Source organism: Gekko japonicus, unplaced genomic scaffold (genome assembly GCF_001447785.1).
Source record: "Gekko japonicus isolate JY-2015 unplaced genomic scaffold, Gekko_japonicus_V1.1 scaffold3432, whole genome shotgun sequence".
Taxonomy (NCBI): domain Eukaryota; kingdom Metazoa; phylum Chordata; class Lepidosauria; order Squamata; family Gekkonidae; genus Gekko; species Gekko japonicus.
Window position 1 is genome coordinate 52,135 of NW_015160940.1, and position 19,515 is coordinate 71,649.

The following is a 19,515-nucleotide window of genomic DNA, read 5'->3' on the forward strand; positions in this document are numbered from 1 at the left end:
CCCATGTTTCTGTAGAAGTCAGGCAAGGCAAGGGTAAGACAAGATTCAAAGGCGCTCATTAGGGATGAGTTGTTGTTGTTTTTTGCACACCCCTAGCGGTCATCTTCACTCCCTTCCACCTCCTATCCACCGTGCACGATTCTCTTCATTTGTAAAAAAAATGTGAACGGGAAGGACCCCTTTCAAAAAGGGGGGGGGACACCACGACATTAAAACCAGCTCCACATTCTTTTTTCTTCTCACATTTTCTGTATCTTCTTTTTCAGATGAATATGGGATTTTTCATTTATATGTCTGGAGGACTCACACGTAACCCCTTTCTCTCTCTGCACTTCCTTTTATTAACCACCTAACTCTCTGATTGGTTTCCATGGTTACATGTTTGTTTCCCCCCCCCTTTACTAATTTCTCCTAAATTGCATCGGAATGCAATGAAGTTTGGGGTTGTTGTGTAATCTCGGTTTCACTCAGGTGGTTTTGCCCGTCTCCGCCTGATCTGAACCACACCGTTTGTGCCATCGGGTCCCTTCCCCCCTCCCCGCACCCTGGTAGAGGTACACAGTGCCACGAGTCACCCTTGCAGCTTTTCCAAATGTCTATCTAGCCTTGCTCGCAATCTGCTGTGACTCGAAGTTTCTGTCAATGGTGGGTGAGCGCCTGGGGTTCCATTTCAACAGCCCCTGGGACAAACAAGCATGTGGACTGCCTATTCGAGAACACATCCGGCCTGTGCTGAGGGAGCTCCACTATCTGCCAATGGCATACCGGATTCGCTTCAAGGTGCTGGCTTTGACCTTTAAAGCCCTATATGACCATGCCTGCCTACCTGAGGGACCGCCTTTCCCCACATGTTCCCCAGAGAGCACTGAAGTTGGGGACTCAAAATCGCCTGACTGTCCCTGGCCCCAAGGATGCCAGACTGGCTATCACCAGATCTAGGGCCTTCTCAGTGGCGGCTCCATACCGGTGGAACGAGCTCCCGGAGGACATCAGGGCCCTGCGGGACCTTCTACAGTTCCGCAGGGCCTGTAAAACCGAGCTCTTCCACCAGGCTTTCGATTCGGAGCCGCCACTGAACGAGCTACTGAACATCTATTACTGGCACTTTCTTTGGGATACTGGTCTAGTCATACGGGGCCCCACTACAACGATGGCCATCTGCACCTTATCGTTTGTATTTAATCTGCACTTCATATTTTATTGTTAGAATATTTTCTGTTTTTATTGTAAATTATTATTGTACGCCACCTTGAGCCTGCTTGTCAGGCAGGGCGGGATAGAAATCGAAATAAATAAATAAATAAAGAAAGAAGTGGAGTTTCCAAGTTGAGCTGTTAACATCAGCATGTGAAACTTTTAATGAAGTCCACTGTATTACTGTCATCCCACAGTATTATAGAAATTGCAAACCTGAGTTAGTGTTTGTGTGTTCTACTGCTGATGATCTAGAAAGGGGGGGGAGATGGCTTGTTTTCTAGGACCAACAGAGGTCCTACCCTGAACACGTGGCTACCGTCTCAAACGGTAGCTACGTGTCCAGGCTGTTCACCTCCCAACAGTTCGTGGCACTTACTGTGTGCCATGACAACACAATACTCTGCATTTCCATGCCTGACCGCATCGGCTGTTGTTGAAGGGAGGCAGAGAATGAGGGAACATAGTGATTTAAGGCAAGTTCTGCCCAACATCGTGGGGAGCTAGAAGTGGAGCTTCTCTTTTCAGCAGCAAGCTTGCTTTCAGGATAATATCAAGGTTTGCTCCTGGCTTGCACCTTGTACTTTTCACGTGCACACTTCGGGGTGGGGCGGTTGGTTCAGAAATACATCCAGAATGAAAAATCACTGCGTGGAAAGCAAACTCTCGAATACCAGTTTTCCCCCCTCTCACGGCGTTTCTCCTGTAATCTGGGCTATGGCTCAGGTAATACACATATTTCCGTGCTGAAATAAGGAACCCAAGAAGGCACTCAGAGCAATTAGCTCAAGTTCTTTGTGGCACAGAGATTAGTGCAATCAACTGTTGATGCAACTCGGAACAATTAAATCCAAAAGCCTTGCAGTTGAGATTAATTCCCACTAGGTGGTGACAAAGATCAAGAATAAATCAGTAATGGTATTTTGTTTTGGCTCTTCCCCCCCTCCACCCAATCTGAATTTTACTTCCTGTTTTCCTAGGGATGATGCCAACTCTGTTTCTTTCGTATTCTGTCTCAGTAGGTTTGGGATGTGTTCGCAAGCCAACCTTTTTTTAAAAAAACGGTGACTTGTATAGTTGTTTTCCCCAGGTTCTGATATTAAAGAGAGATCCCCTGTTTTCAGAGGCATAACGACACTTGCAGTAGAACAGCCTTAGAATGTAGGACTTGGGACAGACAAGCTTTCCTTTATTCTAGGCCCCAACAAATTCTGTGGTCAAAACTTTCCCTTATTTATTTACTTTTTAGAATTTATTTATTTATTTGATTTATACCCCGCCCTCCCCGCCAAGGCAGGCTCAGGGCGGCTTACAAAGGATAAAACATAAGAACAGTATAACATAGATGAAACCATATAAAAACAATCTGATGTAGGGCTCTTTTTGTAGCGGGAACGTCTTTGCATATTGGGCGACACACACCCTAATGTAGCCAATCCTCCAAGAGCTTACAGAAGCCCCTGTAAGAAGAGCTCTGTGAGCTCTTGGAGGATTGGCTACATTAGGGTGTGTGTCGCCTAATAGGTAAAGGAGTTCCTGCTACAGAAAGAGCCCTGCCTATAGCCAATCCTCCAAGAGCTCACAGAGCTCTTCTTACAGGGGCTGCTGTAAGCTCTTGGAGGATTGGCTACATTAGGGGGTGTCTCGCCTAATAGGCAAAGGAGTTCCTGCTACAGAAAGAGCCCTGCCTATAGCCAATCCTCCAAGAGCTCACAGAGCTCTTCTTACAGGGGCTGCTGTAAGCTCTTGGAGGATTGGCTACATTAGGGGGTGTCTCGCCTAATAGGCAAAGGAGTTCCTGCTACAGAAAGAGCCCTGCCTATAGCCAATCCTCCAAGAGCTCACAGAGCTCTTCTTACAGGGGCTGCTGTAAGCTCTTGGAGGATTGGCTACATTAGGGGTGTGTCACCTAATATGCAAAGGAGTCCCTCCTACAAAGAGAGCCCATAAAGCGCTAGCTAGTTGTAAACTAATACTTAGGGATGGCGGTGGCAGCTATGTTAATATAATCTCTGGTCTGTCTTGCTCATCAGCTTCTCGATCTTCATCATGTATATCATATATATGCGGCGGCACAGGCACAGACCTTGAGGTCTTGGGGCTGATAGAAGAGAACGAACAGCCTGTGCATCATTATTTCCATTAGCTGCTTGGGGCCAGACAGGCAGCTTTAACCAGGAGCCGGGTTGGGGGAGGAGTCCTCTTGCCATATACCTGTAAAAACTTCTTGCAGCCATTGTAGTGCTGGAATGTTTAAAGAATCACGAACGGTACAATTCAGGCAAAGCGAGAGTTAGGTATCTTTTTAACTGCAGCACTCTGTGGGACTGGAATGTTTTCGATCATGCAGGGGCCGTGGCTCAGTGGCAGAGCATCTGCCTGGCATGCAGAAGGTCCCAAGTTCAACCCCCACATCTCCAGTTAATGGGACCAGCTAGCAGGTGATGTGAAAGGCCTCAGCCTGACACTCTGAAAAGCCACTGCCAATCTGAGTAGACAATACTGGCCTTGGTGGACCAAGGGTCTGATTCAGTATAAGGCAGCTACCTGTGACAATTCCATTCAGGTCAGAGGTCATGGCTCAGTGGCAGAGCATCTGCCTGTCATGCAGAAGGTCCCAGTTTCAATCCCCAGCTTCTCCAATTAAAAGGACCAACTAGCAGGTGATGTGAAAGACCCCTGCTTGAGATGCTGGAGAGCTGCTGCCAGTCTGAATGGGCAATACTGACCAATGGACCAAGGGCCCGATTCAGTATAAGGCAAACCCGTCTTTTCCCTGACACCATGATCTTGTGTCAGTGGGCCAGTGGGTAGCTTCTCTTGTGAACTGGGTAGGGTAAATTGGTGTCCCCCCTCTGCATTTTCTGGACTGCATCGTGGGAAGCCTACGATTATGTTAATATTGTTGTTTTGAATATGGACAAATCACCCCTACCGGTGCAGATCACCCACTGAAGGTTATTCTGCAATTGCCGGTGTAATCAATAGGGTAGGCCCCCTCTGGGTTGGGGAATACCTGAAGAGTTTGAGGGTGGAGCTTGGGGAGGGAGTAGTTTGGGGAGGTACTGGACCTCAGGGTGGTCTAATGCCATAGAATCCGCCCTCCGAAGCAGCCATTTTCTCCAGGGAAATTGATCTCTGTCACCTGGAGATCAGTTCTAATTCTGGTAGACCTCCAAGGTCCCACCTGGAGAATGGCAACCCTCGTAATCAGGGACCTCTGTTGGTCACCTAGCGATCATTTTATTTTATTTACAAGATTAACCACTGCCTAAAATTTTGAACAGCCGAATTCAAGTCCAGTAGCATCTTAGAAACCGACGAATTTTGGGGATAGAAGCTTTCGAGCGACAAAGCGAGCCCTTCATCAGATTCGAGCTCGAAAACCTTGTCAGTCACTAAGGCGCCACTGGACTCAAATCTCGCTGTTCTACTGCAGAATCGGCACAGCCGCCCGCAAAAACGAAATTTTGAAGTGGTGCACAGCAAACTAAAAACCGAACAAGCCCCCACCCCACCCCAAATTTAAATCAGATGAATTAAGTTAAAAAGTATGTGATTGTTTCAGTTCAGTATGACAGCGTAAAAGCAGTTGCTGAGTCAAAACACGGGTGGATACCCTTCAGAAGGTGCTTTAGGTCAGTCGAGAAAGTCAGTCCAGTGTCTGAGAGGCTACTGTTTTGAACAGGAAATCTGCTTTAGTTAGGGTTTATTCCACCCCACTCCCAAGAATTATAGGTGTCAAGCTCTTTTTTATTATTTGTTTGCTAGCTTTGCATGCTTAGTGACTCTTAAGTCAGAGACATTTTCACCATTCAAACCCGTCTTTTCTTCTTCCCCTTTCTCGCCAGGACCCGATATCGTGGTCTTCCAGTCCGCTACTATCCCCCAAGCGTCTCCTGGTATTTTACGTCTTGACTTGTTCTCGGCTTCCTTGTGCTTTTGGTTGGGGGGCTGAGCAAGGTTTTGTTTTGATTAACCAGGCATGCCCAGTTGTCTTGCAAACTGCTTGTTTCGTGGACTTGGGACGCCATATGGACTTTTGAATTCGGGATTCTCGCCAGTCGTTTCGGTCTCCCCGACTTGCATGTTAAACGCGTCCAGTGGAGTAGCGGCTGGAGATCCTCGTGTGCATGTGGAACGGCCACTTTAATGAGCGAGCACTTACGCGCGAGAGTTTTGGACCGGGGCAGAGAACTGAAAATAAGATGACACGGGCTTGCAAATACACAGTGGCCCGGTTGCCATGGTGAGGAAGTCCAGGCAGCTCAGCAGGGAAGGGTTTCCACTGGGCCACCAATATACTCAAATAGGACCTGTCGGGGGGTGGGGAATTATGGGTGTGTTTATTTCCTAAAGTACATTCCAAAATACTTATTTTATATCCTTTAATTAATCTCAGAAGTTTGCATAACTTCCAGACATGGAATGACGAGATGGGTGGTGGTTTTCATCAGGGTGTGGCCATCCTCCTAAAGCTGTAGAACAGGAGTCCCCACTGTGGTGCCCCCCCAACACCTTTCTTGCTGCCCACTGAGTGTGGCTAGAAAATGGGTGGGGCCAGGTCAGGCACATGCTCAGTGGGGTCTCTGGCCACTGGAGATCCAGTTGGACGGACAGATTACCGTAATGTCGTTTCAGTGGTTTTCTGCTCTCTCACTCCTCTTCTCCAGTGTATTTGTTAAAATTACCACCCTTTTCTCCTGCACTTGGGCTTTTTGTGTGTGTGCGTGTGCGTGTGCGTGTGCCTCTTCCTCCTGCCGGTTTGGTGTAGTGGCTAGGAGCGCGGACTCTAATCTGGGAGAACTGCGTTTGATTCCCCACCCCTCCTCATGCAGCTGCTGGTGTGACCTTGGTCAGTCACAAGTCGTTTCAGAGGCGATCTTGCAAGAGCAGTTCTTGAGAGAGCTCTCTCAGCCCCACCTAGGGTCGCCAACCTCCAGGTCACACCTGGGGATCTCCTGCTATTACAATTGATCTCCAGACAACCAAGATCAGTTCCCCTGGAGAAAATGGTTGCTTTGGAAGCAGGACTTGTTGGCATTATACCCTGATGAGGTCCCCCCCAAAAAAACCCTGCTCTTCTCAGGCTCCACCCTCAAAACCTCCAGGTATTTCCAGATCCAGAGCTGGCAACTCCAGCCGCACCTACCTGACAGGGTGTCTGTTGTGGGGATGGGGAGGGAAAGGAGATTGTAAGCCGCTCTGAGACTCCGAGTGAAGGGTGGGGTACAAATCCAATCCAGGTTTCCCAAGTACGTACTGTGATTCGGCGGGGGACACAGACGTCTTCACAAGATCATTCCCGCGGGGACAACAGACGCGCCGCACCATTCCGTCACCAGGAAGTGAAGCCGGGCGACGCTCTGGCAATGGGACTGGAAACTCGATGGTACCATCGGGTTTCAGCCCCATTGCCAGAGCGTCACCCGGCGTCACTTCCTGGCGACGGCATAGTGCGTTGCAGGGAGGAATGGTCCGGCCGGGGAGCATGTTTCCCCCCGCCGGATTGTGGTAAGTACTTGGGAACCCTAATCCAATCCCTTCTGTGGCAGCCATTTTGTGCCTGACTCCACCTTCCTGTGGCAGCCATTTTGTGGTTGTGCCTACTGCTCTGTGTCAGGATTCCAAAGGTTCCCACAGTCTCAAAAGCTTTGGGGACCCCTGCTATAGAACAATTGCTTCCCTTCTCTGCCCCCAGCAGTGCTTCAGAATAGCCCTGTTCTTTATCTTTTAATGCTCCTCCCCCCCCTCAAAAAACCCCCACATTGGTTTGAGTGGCCCACATTTTCTGCTTAGGTTTGCTCGCTCGGTTCTCCATCATTTGCAATCTGTACATGCAGGGCTATTTTTGGGCAGGAACACACAGAAACGGAGTTCCAGCTGGCTCCTGAATTGGCCACGCCCAGCAGGAACTCATTAGCATAATAGGCCACACCCAACAGCAGAAACTCATTAGGATTGGCTACATTAGGGGTGTGTGGCCTAACATGCAAAGGAGTTCCTGCTACAAAAATAGCCCTGGGTTTTGACAACAAGGTAAACAGAATAAGAAGCAAAAGGTGGGTGTGGCTGGATGACCACACTTCTGGTAACATGGGGGGTGCGGCCTAATATGCTAATGTGCTGTGCTGTCAAGGGTGTGGCCTAATATGCTAATGAGTGTCTGCTGTTGGGTGTGGCCTATTATGCTAATGAGTTCCTGCTGGGCTTTTTCTACTAAAAAAAGCCTGTGCACATGGCATGTCAGGACCCACAGCATTTGGACTGGGACCTTCCTGGCCTTCACTGAGTTACAGTTCCTCAGCCCTCTTCAGACCAAGAAGGGGGGGTGGCCTTGTAGAACTTCAGCCCTTGCAAGTTGGCCAGCAAGATGAAGCCTCTGGATTGGCTAGGCCAATACTAGACACTTGGCCTCCCCGCCGGGGCAGCGCAATAGGATCTGCTGCTTGCCGGATGTCAAGCTCTACCTCCTCCCAGGTTTCACCTCAAGACCTCAGCTCAAACCTCCAACTTTTTTTTTTACACCCCACCCCGGCAGCCTTATGAGCAGAACCTGAAGTTGTGTTTAAAATGACCCTGCCATAACTGAGTGTCAAATGCTGTCAAGTTGCAGCCAACTTATGGTGACCCCAGCAAGGGGCTTTCAAGACAAGCAAGGAGCAGAGGTGGTTTGCCATGGCCTTCCTCTGCAGAGACTTCCTTGGTGGTCTCTCATCCAAGCCTTAGGGCGACCCCAGCAAGGGGCTTTCAAGGCCAGTGAGAAGCAGAGGTGGTTTGCCATGGCCTTCCTCTGCAGAGCCTTCCTTGGTGGTCTCTCATCCAAGCCTTATGATGACCCCAGCAAGGGGCTTTCAAGGCCAGTGAGAAGCAGAGGTGGTTTGCCATGGCCTTCCTCTGCAGAGCCTTCCTTGGTGGTCTCTCATCCAAGCCTTATGATGACCCCAGCAAGGGGCTTTCAAGGCCAGTGAGAAGCAGAGGTGGTTTGCCATGGCCTGCCTTTGCAGAGCCTTCCCTGGTGGTCTCTCATCCAAACCTTATGGCGACCCCAGCAAGGGGCTTTCAATGCAAGGGAGAAGCAGAGGTGGTTTGCCATGGCCTTCCTCTGCAGAGACTTCCTTGGTGGTCTCTCATCCAAACCTTATGGAGACCCCAGCAAGGGGCTTTCAAGGCAAGTGAGAAGCAGAGGTGGTTTGCCATGGCCTTCCTCTGCAGAGCCTTCCTTGGTGGTCTCCCACCCAAGTACCAACCCTGCTTAGCTACCAAGATCTGACAAGATCGGGCTATACCAGGGGTGGCCAAACTCGCTTAACGGAAGAGCCACATAGAATAAACATCAGATGTTTGAGAGCCGCAAGACATGAACAAATGTCACACACGTTTTTATTGAAAAATATGCCAAATTGCTTTTAATCAACATTAAATGAGACTGCCAAAAATAAAAAAAAACCAAAGGGGTAAAAACAAATATTGATAATGAAATGCATTTGTCCAATGAAATTTGTTTGCTAATGATCCTTATATGTCTAAGAGAGAGAGGGGTGGAAAGAAAGAATGAAAGAGGTGGAAAGAAAGAGACAGAGAGAAAGAAACAAAGACAGCAAATAGAGGGAGGGGGGAAGAAGGGAGGAAAAGAGAAAGAGGAAGGAAAGGAGAGAGACAAAAAAAGATGGAAAGCAAGCAAGCAAATAGATGGGGGAGGGAGGGGGAAAGAAAGCAACTTTAACTTTAAATGTGTCCTCCAACCCCAATCACCCCATGCCCCCACGCTGGCTGGCTGGCTTGGCTTGGAGAAGGGATTTAAAGAGACCAATGCTTTCTCCAAGCCAGCTGGGGGGAGGCTTTGAGAACACATTTAAAGTTAATAGTGTGCTTTTTTTCTCTGCCCCCCCCCCCCCCCAGCCTACCCAGGGAGAGGAACACTGGCTGGGGAAGGGAAGACCAATTGTGGAGGCATGCCTCCCCTTCGCTTCCCCAGCGGCCCTGCCAGGAGCCGCACAATACATGTGAAACAGAGTTCGGCCACCCCTGGCCTATACCATGCCACCTTCCGTCCCCCGTCATAATTACAGGGCAGGATATCAGGCACTTCTCATTGCACAGAACACATCATGGGAACACACACAGAAGGAGGTCCTGCAGATTTCCAAAGTCAGACAGCTTAGTGTAATGGTTAAGAGCAGCAGACACTAATCTGGAGAACCGGGTTTTGATTCCCCACTCCTCCACAGGAAGCCAGCTGGGTGACCTTGGGTCAGTCACAGTTCTCTCAGAGCTGTTCTCTCAAGAGCAACTCTCTCAGCCCTTCACCTACCTCACAGAGGGTGTCTGTTGCGGGGAGAGGAAGGGAAGGTAATCGTAAGCCGCTCTGAGACTCCTTCATGTAGAGGAAGGCAGGGTATGAAAACCAACTCTTCATCTTCTCCCAGTGCTTGGCAGGGCCACACCTGAGAAGCAGTCTTCAAACTGTGGTCCAATTTTCATGATAACCTCTAATGTCAGAGTGGTGGCCGAAAGCATCACCAAGTCACCTCTGACTTACGGCGACCCCCCGTAAGGTTTTCGAGGCAGGAGACGGAACAGAGGCGGCTTGCCATCGCCTGCCTCTGCACAGCTACCCTGGACTTCCTCGTCGGTCTCCCATCCAAGCGCTAACCAGGGCCAACCCTGCTTAGCTCCTGAGATCAGATGAGACCAGGCTAGCCTGGGCCATCCAAGGCAGGGCACTGTCAGAGAGCAGGCTTTCTGAATCGAGCCAAGGTCTGGGGCACCCTGGCACCAAACAGTGGCCAGCCAGAAGGAGCAGGTGGTGTCCAGAAGTGGTGGGGAAGGGGGAGGTTGCTTTAACCCTTCCTCCACCTACCTCTTTCTCCCTAAAATTTCCCACCCGCCCCCTAAGAGGCTTTTGCCCGGTCTTGGTTTCCAGGCATTTGTTGGCATTAGAAGAAAAGAGGTCTGACACTTAGGTAGTGGGTATGGTATCCGGGAAAGGGGAAGGGAAGGGGGTAAAAGAAGAAGAGAAGAGATTGGATTTCTTCCCCGCCCTTCACTACCCGAAGGAGTCTCAGGGCGTCTTACGATCTCTTTTCCCTTCCCCTCCCCACGACAGAGACCCTGTGAGGGAGGTGGGGCTGAGAGAGCTCTTTTGAGGACTGCCCTTGAGAGAACAGCTCTGAGAAAACTTGTGACTGACCCAAGGTCACACCAGCAGCCGGATGTGGAGGAGTGGGGAATCAAACCCGGTTCTCCCAGATTAGAGCCCGCACTCTAACCACTACACTAAACTGGCTAGAACACCCGGGCAACCCCCTTCCCATTGCCTGCCAGTCCCCCCTCCCCACTGCGCATGGCCTACTCTTGACACCCTTGGGCGGCATCAGCCGGAGCGTCAGTGCACAAAGAGGCCAAGATCCATCACCCCGACCCCAATTTCCGTCAGATTGTCCGCCTGGCTTAATGTCGAGCGCCGGCGACGTCGGCGGATCTAAAGCGAGGTGCCCGCTTTGTGTCTCATGCCCATCTCTGACATCCGAGCCTGAAGTTCACGTTCATCCGTGTTGTGCGGAGGCCACGTGACAAAGATCTGAAGCGGCGGTTCTTTTATCCTCTGCCTTTGCCTTTGTTGACTACCCGGTCGCCGTCCCAATTATTTCGCACATCTAATAGAAACTCACAAGCCACTGCCGGCGCCTGGCTTTGGTCTTGGCAATCAACAGTTGCGACCTTGGAATGTTAGTGCATCCAGGCTTCTGGTTTTGCATTTGTAACCCCAGGCTCGCAACCGGTAAGCTAGCGAGGATGTGAAGCATCATTCTGACATTTTCTTTTCAAGAAATCCCCCCCTCCAACATCTTCAAGATTCAGGTGTTAGCCTACGACATCTAAACAGCTTTGAACTGTGCACGCCAGGGTTACGTGCGCCCTCGCTCTGTAGTATGATGGGGAAAGATTACATCCTGTAATCTTCAAAGCAACAAAGATCCCGATTAAAATGTCTCCGGTATTCTCCCTTGGGTTCCTTGAAAGCTTAATGCTAATTAAGAGACCGTACGGTGCTATTATTTAAAAATAAATAAATAAATAAAGCTGCCTTATTAATCAGGCCAAGTGCATTTCAAAGGTTTCTTAGAAAAAAAAACAACTGTGCATTGATTTGAGATATTAGGAGAAGGGGGAAGCCCAGGAGGTGTGCTTAAAATACGCTCATAGTGGAATATTCAAAACGTCACTTTAAGCATGCCAGAGATTATTTATTTATTTATTGTTTTGGTTTATAGCCCTCCCTCCCCGCAAGCGGGCTCAGGGCGGCTCACGAATAAGGCACATGCCAATACATAAACAGCTTAAAAGCAACAGCTTAAAAGCAATCAGTCTTCAATAAAGAGATGGCTCTAGATGTATGGCTCTAGATGTATCAATCAGTCTTCAATAAAAAGATGGCTCTAGATGTATCAATCAGTCTTCAATAAAAAGATGGCTCTAGATGTATCAATCAGTCTTCAATAAAAAGATGGCTCTAGATGTATCAATCAGTCTTCAATAAAAAGATGGCTCTAGATGTATCAATCAGTCTTCAATAAAAAGATGGCTCTAGATGTATCAATCAGTCTTCAATAAAAAGATGGCTCTAGATGTATCAATCAGTCTTCAATAAAAAGATGGCTCTAGATGTATCAATCAGTCTTCAATAAAAAGATGGCTCTAGATGTATCAATCAGTCTTCAATAAAAAGATGGCTCTAGATGTATCAATCAGTCTTCAATAAAAAGATGGCTCTAGATGTATCAATCAGTCTTCAATAAAAAGATGGCTCTAGATGTATCAATCAGTCTTCAATAAAAAGATGGCTCTAGATGTATCAATCAGTCTTCAATAAAAAGATGGCTCTAGATGTATCAATCAGTCTTCAATAAAAAGATGGCTCTAGATGTATCAATCAGTCTTCAATAAAAAGATGGCTCTAGATGTATCAATCAGTCTTCAATAAAAAGATGGCTCTAGATGTATCAATCAGTCTTCAATAAAAAGATGGCTCTAGATGTTTCAATCAATCTTCAATAAAAAGATGGCTCTAGATGTTTCAATCAATCTTCAATAAAAAGATGGCTCTAGATGTATCAATCAGTCTTCAATAAAAAGATGGCTCTAGATGTATCAATCAGTCTTCAATAAAAAGATGGCTCTAGATGTTTCAATCAATCTTCAATAAAAGATGGGATCTTGAAGATGGTAGTCCCAGTTCAGTAGTATCAGCTCCACGCAGCGCTGTCGTTCACTCCTCACAGGGCCAGTTGGTACTGGTGTTAAAGGTAGTGGAGGCTCCTACTCAAAAGCCTGGCGGAAGAGCTCCGTCTTGCAGGCCCTATGGAAATGCACAAGGTCCCGCACACATAAATGGGTGCCGCTCGCTACAAATATGAGGTCGGCCATTCTTACAGGGGAGTGCCAGAGACAATAGGGGACCCTTCGCGTACAAGTATAGTCACAGACAATGCCCACCAAGGGAAGACCGTCCACAATTCAAAACTATATATGATCAAAATTGTATATTACATTCATTAAAGTAAGTAAGAAGAAGAAGAGATTGGATTCATACCCCGCCCTTCACTTGGAGTCTCAGAGTGGCAAGGAGGCACAGGAACATATGCACACCATACGCAATTCTGTCCACATCAGTTGAGCCATAGTCCGCTTTTTCAGCAGCGCTTCCAAGTCAACCAGGTGTCTGAACGGACTACGCGTGCCCAAGGTCATCCAGCAGCTGCAAGTGGAGGAGTGGGGAATCAAACCCGGTTCTCCCAGTTTAGAGTCCGCGCTCTTACCCACTACACCAAACTCTACACCAAAGTACAAGGATGGGTTGGTGGTCATAACCCAACAGAATGCATAAACACATATCCAACAGATGGCTCATAACAATTAGGCATCATTTACAAAAAGAACGTATTAAAAACCAACAGTGGGCTCCTCTGTAATTCCAGACATGAATAGTGTCGATAGACCTCAAAACAGAGAAAGTAACTGTGGCAGAAGACGCCCACTGCGGAAAGGAAAAAAAAAGCCGTACGCCTCTCCCGGGTATAGATCAAGACGTTTCAATGATGTTCAACAGGGGCTGGTAAAACAGAACCCGATTTCCAAGATAACATAGGGCACAGCTCAATCACTTCCAATGGTCTTCCCTTGGTGGGTGTTATCTGTGGCTGTTCTTACTGAGTAGGGCATGGAAGCCCTGGCACGGGTAGCCCAAACTAGTCTGATCTCATCAAATCTCCGAGGTTAAGTGGGGCCGCCCCTGGCTAGCCTTTGGATGGGAGGCCACCAAGGAATACCAGTGTCGTGATGCAGTGGCAGGCAATGGCAGACCACCTCTGAACCTCTCTTGCCTTGAAAGCCCCATGGGTTCTCCATACGTCAGCCGTGACTTGATGGCAAAAACAACAGCAAAGGGTGTGGAAACATGCAGCGCAGGGCTTCACAGCCATGGCTCAGTAACCTGGCCGTGGCTTAATGACAATACATGTGCTTTTCGCCAATAAGATACCAGGATCAGGCCCTGGCATCTCTAGCGACAGGTTCTCAGATAACAGGTGTTGAAAAAAGACTTCTCTCTGCCTGGGACTGTGGAGAGCCAATAGCCAATCAGATTAGATTCTAGTGAGCTTCATATCTGTGCAGTCTGTCTGTCTATACACACACACTTGCGTATGTATATTTTTGTGGTGCATTCACATTCTCGCATGCACACAAACAAACATGCTGCTGTATATACAGCATCTGTGTATTCACATTTTTCACACGCATGCAAACAAGCTGCTGTATGTGCAGGGGCCTGAGCTGTGTTTGGGGAGGGGGTCATGGCTCAGTGGTGGAGCATCTGCTTGGCACACAGAAGGTCCCAGGTTCAGTCCTCGGCATCTCCAGTTATAAAAAGGATCAGGCGGTAGGTGATGTGAAAGACCTCCCCCTGAGACCCTGAAGAGCGGCTGCCTGTCTGAGTAGGCAATACCGACCTTAATGGGCCAGTGGTCTGATTCAGTGTAAGGCAGCTTCATGTGTTCATGAGAGATGCATCCAGCAAGGAGGCACATGAACATATGCACACCATACGCAATTCTGTCCACATCAGTTGAACCGTAGTCCGCTTTTTCAGCAGCGCTTCCAAGTCCTGTCAACCAGGTGTCTGAACGGACTACGCGGGTCTTCCGTTTTATGTTTTTGACATCTTTTCCCTCCCGTGACTTCTGGTTTCCTGTTCCCTGGCTCATCACGCAAGGCCAGACCTAGTTATCATATTTGCAAATGTGGAGTGAGTCACCAGCCCACAGATGTTTTGGGCATGAGGAAATCATTTGAGAAGAAGTTATGGCACACATAAACCAGACGTATCATGATACTTAAACATGCTTTGGGTATCTGTAGAGGTACATGGAGTCATGTTCTCCGCTGTTAAAAAAAGCATGCATTGAGCTGGATTCAGCTGTGGGGTTTTTTTTGCTAGTGTGAGAGTCTGCTCTGTGGGCAGAAGAACCTCCTATATCTGAGGAAGGCCTCTTTTGTCAAGGGAAAACCAGTGTCACTAGCAGAGGGGATTGGTGTGATCCAACCTGTGGTTCCTGGCCTCTGTAATGCATTTTCTGAACGGTGCAGCGATGATTGCTTTGATCTCATGTCTCTGAAGAAGTACTGCAGATAGAAGCACCCAGCTCTGCAAATTCTGCTTTATTATTTTTATTATTATTTTGTAGCCATTAGCCTTCCTACAAGATCTGTCCTTTGCACAACGCAGAGTGGAATGAGTGGAATTCCATAACCAGCTCTTCCTTTGTCACCGACACAGTTAATCTAATAACGTACCTTCAGGGAGGGCACTTTAAGCAATGTTATCGAGATACGGCTGAGAACAGAAAAGGTTTTGAAACAGATGTGTAACATTAAGAAGTGGCATTTCTTGTAGAGGTGTGCTTTTTTTTTTTAAAAAAAGCCCTTTTATTTACCACCCTGTTGGTTTTGAATGCACCAGTAGTTCCGGCGGTGACAACGAGAAAGTAATTTGAGCTATAAGGTTGAAAGAAATTAATTTGTGACAGAGGTGTTTTCAGGAGAGCCGCAAGGCTATGATTTCTCTCGATAATTAAGACTTTCCAGGCTGACATATTCTTTTCTTTCTTTCTTTCTTTCTTTGACACCCCCCCCCCCCCCCAAAACTTTTTCCCACCCCCCCCCCCCCCCCGAAACAAGCTTTTATTTCAGATCTGCCGCTAACTTTCCCCATGTAAAAAACGAGGACTGGAGTGGAGCAGTGCCTCCCTCCAAGTCAAAAAGCAGGTTCATTTGCCTTTCCCCTCAAATTTGGGACTTTCGCAGGCGCATATGTTCAATAACTGAAGCCAGCAACTGGTAGAATCCAGGTAGAATTCCAACTGTCAGGGAGAACTCAGCCCTCAAGGGATGCCAACTGAAAGAGGGGAATGTATGGGGCAATAAAAGTGAGAAAAATCATTTGGAGTTGTGGGGGGGGGGTAGAGAGGAACACGGGCAGTGGGGACAAGGTGATGGCTTGTCATCAGGCCTCTTTTAGGGGAGGGCGGGAGGAACTTAGCTGCCTCTTGCCTAAAAACTAGCTACCTTTAGGGGCCTGTCTAAAAGGCACTTTTATGAGAGCCAGTTTGGTGTAGTGGTTAAGAGCGGCGGACTCTAATCTGGAGAACCGGGTTTGATTCCCAACTCCTCCACATGCAGCCATCTGGGTGACCTTGGGTCAGTCACAGTTCTCCCAGAGCTGTTCTCTCAAGAGCAGTTCTCTGTCAGAGCTCTCTCAGCCCCACCTTCCTCACAGGGTGTCTGTTGTGGGGAAGGGAAGGGAGAGGAGACTGTAAGCTGCTCTGAGACTCTGAGTGAAGGGCGGGGGTATAAATCCAATCTCTTCTTTTTCTTCCCAAGCCCACTGTGTCTGAGCCATTCAGCCCCCGCAAGTGGTTTACCAGACCTTTTGCTTGCTTTACTCCATGATTCCTCACCCCTTCCAAATAATCACATTGCAGGCCCTCCGTGGGGTTTGCATTTAAACAAAGGCTGGAACAAGACCTTACAGTATGCACGTGGCTGCCACCAAAAGTGGCAGCGAGATATCCAGATCCCCGTGCCATAATGTTGAGTACAGTGACTTGTCCTAACGTTACAAAGATCAGCCCTTCCTTGCCAGGGCACCGCGTCATTGGCTGCCAGTGAACACTCAGCACCGTGGTGTGGTGCTGAAACACAGTGAAGTCGTCAAGTGGGGAAACTAGGTAGGAACTGTTGTTCAGTGCGAACCACGCCTACGTCCTCACACTCGGTGGCAGCGGAAAGTGCCATCAGGTTGCGGCCGACATACGGAGACTCCGTAGGGTTTTCGAGGCAAGAGACGGACATGGGTGGTTTGCCGTCACCTGACTCTGCGTACCGACCCTGGACTTCTTTGGGGGTCTCCCATCCAAGTACACACCAGGGCTGACCCCGCTTCGCTTCCGAGGTCTGATGAGTCTGAGCTAGCTTGGGCCATCCAGGTTGGGGCTCTTCCCACGTAGTTCCAGCCAGAGAAATGTGAAAGATTCCAGGCCGAGCTCTGAACCCGTCGGTGGATTTTTGTTAACGCACGAATCTTCTTTCCCTCCCTGTGGCGGAAGGTGACAAATGATCACATTTATTGGAACACAGGGTCTTCCCGGCCATCTAATAGAACTCCCCCCCTGCCCCCCTCCATTCTTTATGAGAACGGATCAGATGCTTTCTCAGACTGCTCTTGGAGAGAGGATAGTGATTAGAATCAGACAGAGATAACGCTTGCCGATATAACTGCTGTACAACCCAGTTAATTCCAATACCTTTTCCGTTCTGTTAGGCGGGATGGTGTACTCATGTGCAAGAGACTTCTCCTGGAATAGAATGCCTGCTCATGTCCAAAGTCATAATCATCTTAGTCTTAGAAACAGGGTTGAGTCTTTCTTTTTTTTAAAATTAGACCATGAGCTGCCGCGGTTCCTGGGGAACAATACTTAACTGCATTGCTTTGAGGATCTTGTTATATCTTTGAAACCATACAAGGTCAGGAAATCGGCTCCCAAGTTCGATTTGCATTCCTATGACAGCTCTTGCATGCCTGAGTGAGTTCTTTCGATATCAAAGTTGCTGACCACCTGCAGCTCGTATTACTGTCAAAAGAGTGTGTACCAGGCGTAAAGCTACATCGGCTGTAATCTCTGACCTCATTAAGATGTGAGTTCAGTTTTGAACCCTGCAGTTTTCCTCGTTTCCCCCTTTATCTCATATGTTTTATGTGTTCTGGAAAATATAACAAGCATCGTTTGTCGTAGGAAGGATCTGCAGGGAATTTTTTACTTTATTTTTATATATGTATATATAATATCTATTTTATTATTAATTCTTCTAGGTAAAGATGATGAATTTCCAAAGAAGAAGATGGGGAAAATTCCGCTTGAACCTCAGCCTGCTATTCTTAATCTTACCCATCTGCTGAACGGACAGAGCAGTGCCAGTGGATTGAACAGTACCCAGGAGGTCCAGCTGACAGAGCAAAGGGTTCCTGCAGAGAAAGTCCAGGAAAGCTCACCCAATCACGAAAGAAGAAGAAATTCTCTGGAAAAGAAGCCTTCTTTGAGACAGCAGAAGCTTGTACCAGCAGACAAGCGGGGCGATTTGCCAAAGAACGACACCGACAGCCGGAAAAAGCTTGACCGAGCAGAGGCCGGCAACGCCAAGCAAAACCACAATGTAGCTGCAAACCAAAATTCCAATGCGATTTCAAATGCAAGAAGGGAATTTGTGCCCAGGTGGAATAAACCTTCCAATATTAAAATAGTTGAAAAGACCGCAAAACTAACTGTGGACATCAAGGGTGGTAGGCCTGCAAACCACACTGGTTCAGGAACACCTGCTAGTCCTGTTGGGGACACACAGCTCTTCAATGTAAAGCAAAAGATGAAGGTTTTGGATGTTGACGAGGGTAAGCGAGGGTCGAATGCTTCGCAGTATGACAACGTTCCTGGTGCTGATCTAGAGAACGAAAATTCTGCAGACGAGGTGCTGGAGAGGACCCTTCCAAAAAGTCCCAGAAATGCAGCTTACTCAACCAGTTCAAGGAAGCTGGCAGAGAAAACATCTAGCCCACCAAAAATATCCAACAGCTATGCCTTCAGCACACAGCCAAGGGTCCCCAAATATTCTTCTCAATCTGATGGGGCGGATCTTGGACATAGCACCAAACCTCCACCACCATCTTACAGTAACCCACCTGTTTACCATGGGAATTCTCCAAAGCATGTTCCCAACGTGGGTCACTCAAGCTTCATACCCACACAGTATAATCATGGTCATTCAACCAACTCTCCCAGTCGATCGTATGCACCTAGCCTTCCAACAGAAACCTTTACTGATAAACCGCATGTAAATTACTCTGTCAGTCACCAGAATCTCATTGTTACACCTTCTAGTCGAATAGAGGTTCGCCCTGTTGACAACTATGCAAGCAATCCTAAATCGCCTACAGGTGTCAGGTTTGTAATTCCTCCAGTGGATTATTGGCAAGATAATAGAAGGAGGCCAGATCCTCCTCATATATACAGACAGGATGCTTATGGGCAATCACGAAGCCAAGAGGGTAGCCGAAGTCATTCGGGTAACTTGAAGAAATACACCCCTTTCCAGTCAATGCCTGTAAAAGATCTTCCCACCGTTTCCGTGGATGGCCCTATAAGATACAGGACTTCTCCACCCATGGGAGAACATGACTCACTGCATTATCGATATCCAGGTCCTACAGGCCCCTCCCACCACTACAGACACCAGACCGATGGAATGTCAGTGCATGAATCAGTACTGCTCTGAGAGACTGTACGTGCCTATTATGAGGGCTAGGAGAAAAATGTGCAAGGTTCACAACTCTCTTGGGTTGATAGCTAGTCAAGATCAATAATCCCCCCCCCCTCCCCGCTGGCTAATTCGTATGAGACATCCACAAAGTAATAACACTACGTCGTGACTGCGTTAAATGTTGTCGAGAGCTGGCACTCTGTATCGAATATGAAATATCAGATTCTCATGAACGTAGCAATAGCATAATGTGTTCCACATTTATGTAGCTTCCAGATGGGGAAACTACCTTGTTGCCTAAAATCTGTAAATCCCCCCCCATGCGCACACATCTGTGAGCTGCTTTTTGACTAACACTACAACGAATTGTGTGTACTTAACGGCCAGAGAATTATAGAGTCAAACACAGAGGGTTGTATGTTGTTAGACTGCATCCACAAAGTACTTTTA

General features: G+C 48.0%; 1 protein-coding gene across 1 annotated transcript in view; it reads left to right on the top strand.

The window, feature by feature from the left end:
* USP6NL (USP6 N-terminal like) overlaps positions 1–19,172 on the top strand; it is a gene marked incomplete at its 5' end in the record, with an annotated part of 57,503 nt that extends 38,331 nt beyond the window's left edge. Inside the window, one exon of the mRNA XM_015425153.1 lies at positions 17,627–19,172. Coding sequence (XP_015280639.1) covers positions 17,627–19,080 — 1,454 coding nt within the window. The remainder of the gene's footprint in view (positions 1–17,626) is intronic.
* Positions 19,173–19,515: the final 343 nt, after the last annotated feature.